The 7,935-nt window shown below is 44.9% G+C and overlaps 1 protein-coding gene across 1 annotated transcript; it reads right to left on the bottom strand.

Annotated features, from left to right (window-relative positions):
* Nucleotides 1–4,087: 4,087 nt before the first annotated feature.
* Nucleotides 4,088–4,912, bottom strand: LOC149144553 (uncharacterized). The gene has a single exon (XM_089452189.1). It carries the CDS (start codon nucleotides 4,910–4,912, stop codon nucleotides 4,088–4,090), a length of 825 nt encoding a protein of 274 aa, XP_089308315.1.
* Between the last annotated feature and the right edge of the window lie 3,023 nt (nucleotides 4,913–7,935).

Genomic DNA, 7,935 nt, shown 5'->3' on the forward strand with positions numbered 1-7,935 from the left:
GGCAGAGGAAATGGAGCTGAGCGAAGGCCTGCTCTACCTCGTCCGCTTCTAGTGTTGGGATAGCGAGGATTTTCCACAGAGGAAGAGGGAGAGCCCGAGGTGCTACGCCTCCGGACATGCTGTCGAGAGCTCTTGAACCGCCCCTTCTGCTAATTAACCGATGTCTCACCATGATGGGAAATGGAGCAGAGAGAGCGCACAGGTACTCCGAGAGTGGAGAAAAGAGCAAATTTGGAGCTGGCGGAGGGCGCGACTCAGAAGCCGAGCGTGACCCAACAGCGTCCCAGAACCCACCTTCGCCCGACCAACAATGCATATGAAACTTCCAACCGAGTCCATGGCTATACATGAAATTAACTACCACCAGCTCTCCTCGACTATCCCCCGCCATAACTTCTGCAATAAATGGAGCCGAAGCCCAGCTATACCTGAAGCATGCGGAGGTGATGGTCCGGTCCAGGTTCCGACTGTGCATGCTGTCTTCCCAATGCTTGAGGCCATGTGAACGCACCCTCCTCTGTATGAGGCTCGTCCCATCCTTATCCAGGTGGTGCTGGGCTGGCAGGTGTCGTCCTGCTTTGCCGCACCCCTGTCCCATCTCCTTAAATGCCAGCTGAAGCACCCGCATCCGGGGAGCCTGCATCCTTTTGGACCAGAATGTTGCATTCCTGTTTCTGTTCATGATTCTGTATTATATCTAGGTCCCCTGTGAGGAGAGAGTGCCTATTGTCTACTCCCAGATTGGCAAGGAAATCCGCTACCTTGTTGCTTTCCCTTCTAACATGGTTGAGAATGATTGCTCTGTTGGAGTTGAGAATATTTTCTATGGCTTCCAATCTGGCCTCAAGTCTCCAGCTAGTGGAGATTTTATTCGCATGAGCTCCATTGAGCAGCTGTTTGGCCATGTTGATGAGGAGTTGGGAGTCTCCTTCGATCTCCAGAGGCTGGAAGTCATGGTGTTGGGCTAAGAGTATTCCTTGCCAGAGCCCCTCCAGTTCAGCTGAGTTATTTGTGTCCCATCCTATGTTGCCGAAGTAGATTAAGAGAGGAGAACCCTTATGATCTCTGAAGATGCCGCCAAATCCTGCGTTCCCTGGGTTACCCTTAGAAGCTCCATCAAAGTTGAGCTTGTATCTGTGTCTTGGGGGGGGGGCAAAGATTCGTGCTGATGCTTGTTTTTCTGATAGGATTGCAATCTGGGATTCCTTGCTGGAGCTGGAGGTTCCAATTTTCCCATATGGTTTTCTCATTAGCCAGCGTGGGAAAGTCATCCGGAAACCATGTTTTAAGCGACAAAGTTTCCTCCAGGTTCTTGCCGAACTTGTCCCAGATGATTTCTGAGGGAGTGCTTTGGTCTTTGAAAATACGCTTGTTCCTTTCTTTCCATATAGTCCATATGAGGAGGCCAGGTATGATTCGCCATAGATGGTTAAGGATAGCGCTTTTGTAGGGACTTTGGTGCCAGAGGCGCATGGAGTTGATGATGTCCTCAGATGTTTGGCAGTTTCTTTGACAGCGGAAACTGGTTTTCTCCCACCGCTGATTGGCCAGAGAACAGGAGTCCAGGAGATGTTGTATCGTTTCCTCTTGGGAGTGACAGTTGGGGCATATGGAGGGCCCCTGTATGTTCCTTTTTCTTAAATTGTCCCAAGTTAGAATTTTTCAGTGCCCAGTGAGCCACAGAAACATTGAGACTTTGGGCCAAATGTACGGGGTCCAGACCCTTCCCCAGATGGGATCCTGAGGCACATCATCCTGGCATTTGATTTTGTAAGCTTCTTTCGTGGTGAAGGAGCCCCTTGGGGTATATCCCCATCTCAATAAATCTTTACCTTCGGTATATCTGATTCTTCGTTTTTGGAGCTCTCTTTCCAGGTTTTCTCTTGTCTGGTTGTCAGTATTTCTTATCAGTCTTTCCGGGTGCTTCCATTGTCTGTAGCCTTGGTTGATCTCCTGTGACCATTGTTGTTTGACCGTTTCCCTTTGTCGTTCCTCCCAATCATAGCTGGGCTGAAGATTAAGAATGCTTTCAAGCTTGGGAAGCTGATTCCAAGCGTCCGTCCAGAAACGAGCTATATTACCACTTCTGATCTCCCAAAAACTATGTTGTTGAATCAACAAGAAGTGTTGACTGGCGGCATTCCACATCAACGAGCCTTTCTCAACAGGGGTGAATCTGATTAGCTCCTCCATTGGTCTGTGGTTGGCGTATTTGGCTGTCCAGATGACCCCCCAGGGCTTGTTTGGTGCTGTGAGCCATTGCCACCAGATTCTCGCTCCCATGATTTCATTGCTGTGATTCGGGTCTCTCAGACCTAAGCCTCCTTTTTCCTTGGGTTTGCAAGCCGTAGTCCATTTTACAAGGGCCCATTTACGGTTTGTCCCATGAGTTCCCCACAAAAAGTTGCGCTGAAGATCTCTGATTCTTTTGAGTGCCCATTTAGGCGCTGCCAGGATTGAGAATAGATACAGGGGCATTGCCTGAAGCACCGCTTTGATAAGGACTAATCTGCTGGCCATGTTCAGAGCTCTATAGGTCCAAGAGGAGAGACGGGATTCAAGCTTCTCTAAGAGCCTGTGCCAGGAGGCATGCTTAATGGCAGAGTCAATGAGAGGGGCGCCTAGGTAATTGGAGGGCAGGGTAGCTATGGAGAAACCAAGAATGCGGGCAATGGCCCGTTGAATGATGGGAGGCGTATGAAAGAAGAAGATTTGCGATTTGGCTTTATTGATGCTTGTGCCTGAGGCATCTGAGAAGTCCTTCAGAAGGGCTTTGAAGGTGGTAGCTTCTTGAACAGATGGGTATCCAAAGAGCATGTTGTCATCCACAAATTGTTGGTGGGTGGTAGCAGGGGTATTGTGAATGGAGATTCCTTTAAGGAGCTGGGAGTGAAGGGCATGCTTGATGAGTCTCCCTAGCCCTTCTACCATTATAACAAAAAGGAACAGAGATAGAGGGTCCCCTTGTTTGATTCCTCTGGAGGGGCTGAAAGGTCGAGAGGGGATGCCATTAATGAGGAGGGAGAAAAAGGTGGAGGAGATTAAACTTTGAACCCAGCGAACCCACATTGGTGAAAAACCAAAAGCATAAAGCATTTTTTTAATGTAAGTCCAACTTAATTTATCAAAATCTTTGGAGAGGTCAATCTTGAGAATCATACCTGCCTGCTTGGAGATCTTGAGGGAGTGTATGATTTCATGAGTGAGGATAATGCCGTCTAATATTTGTCGCCCTTCAACATACCCTGATTGTTCCGGCGATATGAGCAGGGGTAACAACGGCTTCAGCCTATTTGCAATGACTTTAGAGATGACCTTGTAGATGACATTGCAAAGTGCAATTGGGCGGAATTTATCCGGAGTGATGGTGCTGTCTTCCTTGGGGATGAGAGCAATGAAAGTAGAATTGAGCGAAGGCAGCAGCCAGTGAAGAGATCGGGATTCCTCCACTACTTGCCATACTTCCCCTTTTATGAGCTCCCAGAATGAGTGGAAGAAGGTGGTGGAGAAGCCATCCAGACCCGGTGCTTTGCCTTCCTTGAGCTGTTTCATGGCTAAGTCCACCTCCTCGGGCATTACAGGTCGGAGAAGGAGTTGGTTGTGGTCTTCTGTGATTACTTTTGGCACATATTGAGTAATCTTTTCTATAGCATTCCTTCTGTCAATTTGGGGTTCTTGTAGGACTTCCTGAAAGTAATTGATAAATTCCTGTTCGATCTCTGCATGGTCCTCCACTCTTCCCCCCTTGCTTTTGGATAAAGGAGATAGTATTGTGCATTCTTCTTTGTATAGTGGTTCTGTGGAAGAATTTGGTGTTTCTCTCGCCTTCTTTCAGCCATCTGATTCTGGATTTTTGCTTCCAGAGAATCTCTTCCTGCTTGTTTCTCTCCTCCATTTGATTATGTATGTGCTTCTCTCGTTCCAGAGTTCCTTCCCTGTACCCCTCTGTTATTATTTGTTGCTGGAGATCCCTCATTTCCTTGTTGAGGTTTTGTTGAGCTTGAAAGATATTGCCAAAAGTCTCCTTATTCCATCTTTTGATTTGGGTTTTTAGATATTTGAGTTTCTGTTGGAATTGGAACATTTTTTATCCTTCTGGCGCCGTGAAGTTGTTCCAAGAATGATTGATGAAGTCTTTGAAAGCGGGATGAGATAACCAGCATGCCTCAAATCTGAAAGGACGTCTGGTAGAGTTGCCTGGTCGCTGCCATTGGAGTGCAATAGGCCAATGATCAGAACCGGAGTAGGGGAGGATGGATGCTGAGAGGTCGCCTCCGAGATGTATTGCGCTATCCGAGATGAGGAACCTGTCAAGTTTCGAAGCAATTTGATACCTCCCAGCCCTACGATTGCTCCAAGTGTGCATGCCATTGGGTGTTTGCATGTCGATGAGCATGTTATTGTGGATGAAGTCTTTGAAGTGGTCCGCATCCTGATCCAACTTGGCCCGACCTCCCTTCTTTTCCTCTAACTTGGTGATCATATTAAAATCTCCACCTATGAGCCAAAGAGAATGCTCCCTGTTGGAGTTGAGAGTTGCTATGGTGTCTAAAAGAGCAATTTTATTTGGAGCATCCTGCGGAAAGTAAACGTTGGTCAGGTGACCATGTATGTTGGTACCGATTATATGGAATGTTTCCTGGATGATATTGTGGGATGCGTGAAAATTTGACAGCAATATTGCTTGCATATTCCATGCAATCGCTAAGCCTCCAGATGCGCCTGATGCATCCACTACCACTGAGTGACATCCTGGCCATGCTTTTGAAAGGATGTTTCCCAGGGTGTTACTGTTGCACTTTGTTTCCTGCAAGAAAAAAATCTGGGGTTGTTCCTGCCTTATCATATTTTTAATCATTCTGAGTTTCCCAGGGCTATTGAGCCCTCTTACATTCCATGAGGTGAGCTTCATTGTTCACTATGTGGAGTGGGCCTATAGTACTTCGTCAATTTAGCATATCTGCCTGAGTCGACCAGGATTTTCCCTACTGCTATAGTTCTTTGGAGATCTGTCTTTCTCCCCCTCCAAGGATAATTTTAGGGGCGAATGTTCGCCCTTTGGCGAAATTAAGGGGTTCTAAATTTTTAGTGGGCGAATATTTTGTATCATAGTACATTTTTACAAATCACCTCAAATAGCCCACCTTATGTTAAGGGAGAGGGTAAAAAAGGTAAATTTAGCCCTTGAAATTAGGACTTACAACCTTCCATTCGCCCATTTTCAAGAATAGGTTTTATTTAAGTGAATCCTATGGGCCAAATACCATATTTATAAAAGAGGTATAGTAAATTAATAAAAATATAAATAAATGAGAGGTATGGTAAATAAATAAAACATTTTTTATATTTACTCCATAAGTCACCTTATATACATGTAAGGGTGTAAACAAATAAAAATATAAGTAAAGTGGAGGTATGGTAAATAAATAAAACGTCTTTTTGTACTTACTCAAAAGGTATGGTAAATAAATAAAAATATAAATAAACTAGACGTATCGTAAATAAATAAAACCTCTTTTTATATTTAGTCCATAACCCTCGTTCTATTTATGAAGGTTCAAGAAAGAGGTTTTATTTAAGTGAATCCTATGGGCCAAATACCATATTTGTAAAAGAGGTATGGTAAATTAATAAAAATGTAAATAAACGAGAGGTATGGTAAACAAATAAAACATTTTTTTATATTTACTCCATAAGTCACCTTATATTTACGAACACTCAAAAAATGGGTTATATTTAGGTGAAACCTATGGCCAAAATACTATGGGACAAATACCATGGACTAGATTGTTATTAATACCATGCAAAAAACCATTATTAACCCTAATATTAGAATTAATAAAAAATAAAAATAGCACATGGTATTGACCCATGGTATTCACCTGGAATGTAGCCTATTTAAATGGGGAATTAAACCAGCATGTAGCCTATGCTAAGATTCACTAGGACTTTACAAAGTTTTATTATTTAGTGAAAGACTCGCCAAGATCTTACAAGATTTTATAATTGAGTAAAATATTCGCCATGCCTGGTGAGAGATTCGCCAAAAAATTATATATACATATTATATTATTGATAAAATCGCCTTCCATTTTTCCTATATACCATGGAGATTCGCCCATTTATTATATTTATAAATTTAGGGGGGGTTCTTAAAATTTTCCCTGTCCCCCTCTTTTTGGAATCCTTTGGAAGGAGGTTACCATCCCATTGGCTTCCTGGTTGTATACCCAATTATTGCTGCTGATAAGCTCTAGATAATATAGTTTCCAGAGTACTGAGCTGATGCTCTTGGATTTTGTCATACTCCTTCTTTCTACATGCTTGCTCCAATCCAAAAATGTCTAGCCCTTTTAGATCTATGCTCTCTGGTTCTTCATCCATATGCTGCACTTGACTGCTTTCCTCTGAGATAAGCGCTAGTTGCCAGGATTGATTTTGTGGTTCATCCATCTCCATGGCTTTGGATGTTCCTTCAGGGGTTTTCGAGTTTGCTATGGGAGTTCCACTTGATTTGGATGGCGTTCCCTCTACTTCCATATCCTTTATTCTCCCATCAAGTCCCTTTTGGCTCTCTTTGGGGGTTGCATTGTCATCCCTGGGGAAACGAGATGCATGGGAGGATCCAGGGGGGAAGGAGTGCAGAGGAGGAGATGGGAGTGTGGCCATGCTTCGAGCTCAAGGGTTGCTCTTCTGTGGCTTGCGATAGGATTTCAAAGCTATTACTCGTGGTGGGGATAGAAGCCGTTTCTTGCAGGGGTTTTTTCCTAGTGGAAGGTTTTTTGTGCGCTCGTTTGCGAGTAGGGACCTTGGTGAACCCATCTTGGGCAGGCAGATCAGAGGGATCGGAGACAGAGGCTTTGGCATTTAGCAGACAATCCCTGAAGAGATGCCCGTGAGCATGACATTTGCGGCAACGAAAAGGTACATGTTCATAATCCAGGGGTTGAATCCATTCATAATCGTCATGAGAGAGACTTACCGAGTCCGGTAGGGCTTTATCCAGGCGCATGAAGACACAAATGCGGGCATAGGATGTGTATCTTCGGAGCTTCGTCTCTTCAGCTGCTTTTACGAATTCCCCCAGTCCATTTCCAATGTCTTTGAGCAGCCCTTCATCCCAATATTCCTCTGGAAGTGAATACATTCTGATCCACACTGGAGCCCAGGTGAGGTCTTCCTTATCCGGGTTAAATCTTGCTACCCAATCTCTTAGATACAATCCTGCTGAGTTGAAAAAGTATGGCCCTTCATCCATGATTCTGAACTTGTCTTCTAGGCACAAGAATATCACAGTGAAGAATCCCTTCGGTCCCAGCTGCAATGTTATGTGGCCCTTGGGTTTCCATTTAGCAGCGATCCAGCCATACAAGGCTTTTTCTGTCGGCCAGAAACCTATAAATTTTCCTATGAGTGCATGGTCCGTCATATATTGGATTCGTTCATTGATCTTCTGACCGGGCAGTTCTATCTTGGGTCTTTCAGCTGCTATTGGTTTGCATGTTGTCGAGGTGACCTTGGTCGTTTCCTCTGTCTTGTCTTTTCCTTTTGGTATTTCACTGCTCTTGTCTGACTGACTGGCAGGTGCATTGGGCTTATGCTGCTGCGTCTTCTCATTGTTTTCCGCCTCTGCATGGATCGAACCGAATACTAGAGACCCCGTTTGCCCTGGCGGCGAGGTGTTGGACGAGGGGGAGGGCTTTGAGGCCCCCCCCTGCGGGGGATCCATACTCTTTGTTGTTATGCCTGCGATGCTCTGTCGAGACCAGGAGGTCAGGCCTTCAGTGGGTATTGTGTCGTGCTGGTCTGCGCCGTCTCAGAGAGTCGCCAGAACCCTAATTGCAGAGCTCTCAGAACCGCAGCATGATCGTTAAGATATAATGATGCGAGCCGGTGGTTAAATTTAAAACAATATTAAAAACAAACACAAAAACA

Source organism: Pinus tabuliformis, chromosome X, assembly GCF_031772625.1.
Source record: "Pinus tabuliformis cultivar Carrire ecotype Pingquan chromosome X, CPIR1, whole genome shotgun sequence".
NCBI classification, from domain to species: domain Eukaryota; kingdom Viridiplantae; phylum Streptophyta; class Pinopsida; order Pinales; family Pinaceae; genus Pinus; species Pinus tabuliformis.

Coding starts and splice junctions, on each gene's coding strand:
- LOC149144553 (XM_089452189.1), bottom strand. CDS start 4,912: ATGAAGCTCACCTCATGGAATGTAAGAGGGCTCAATAGCCCTGGGAAA.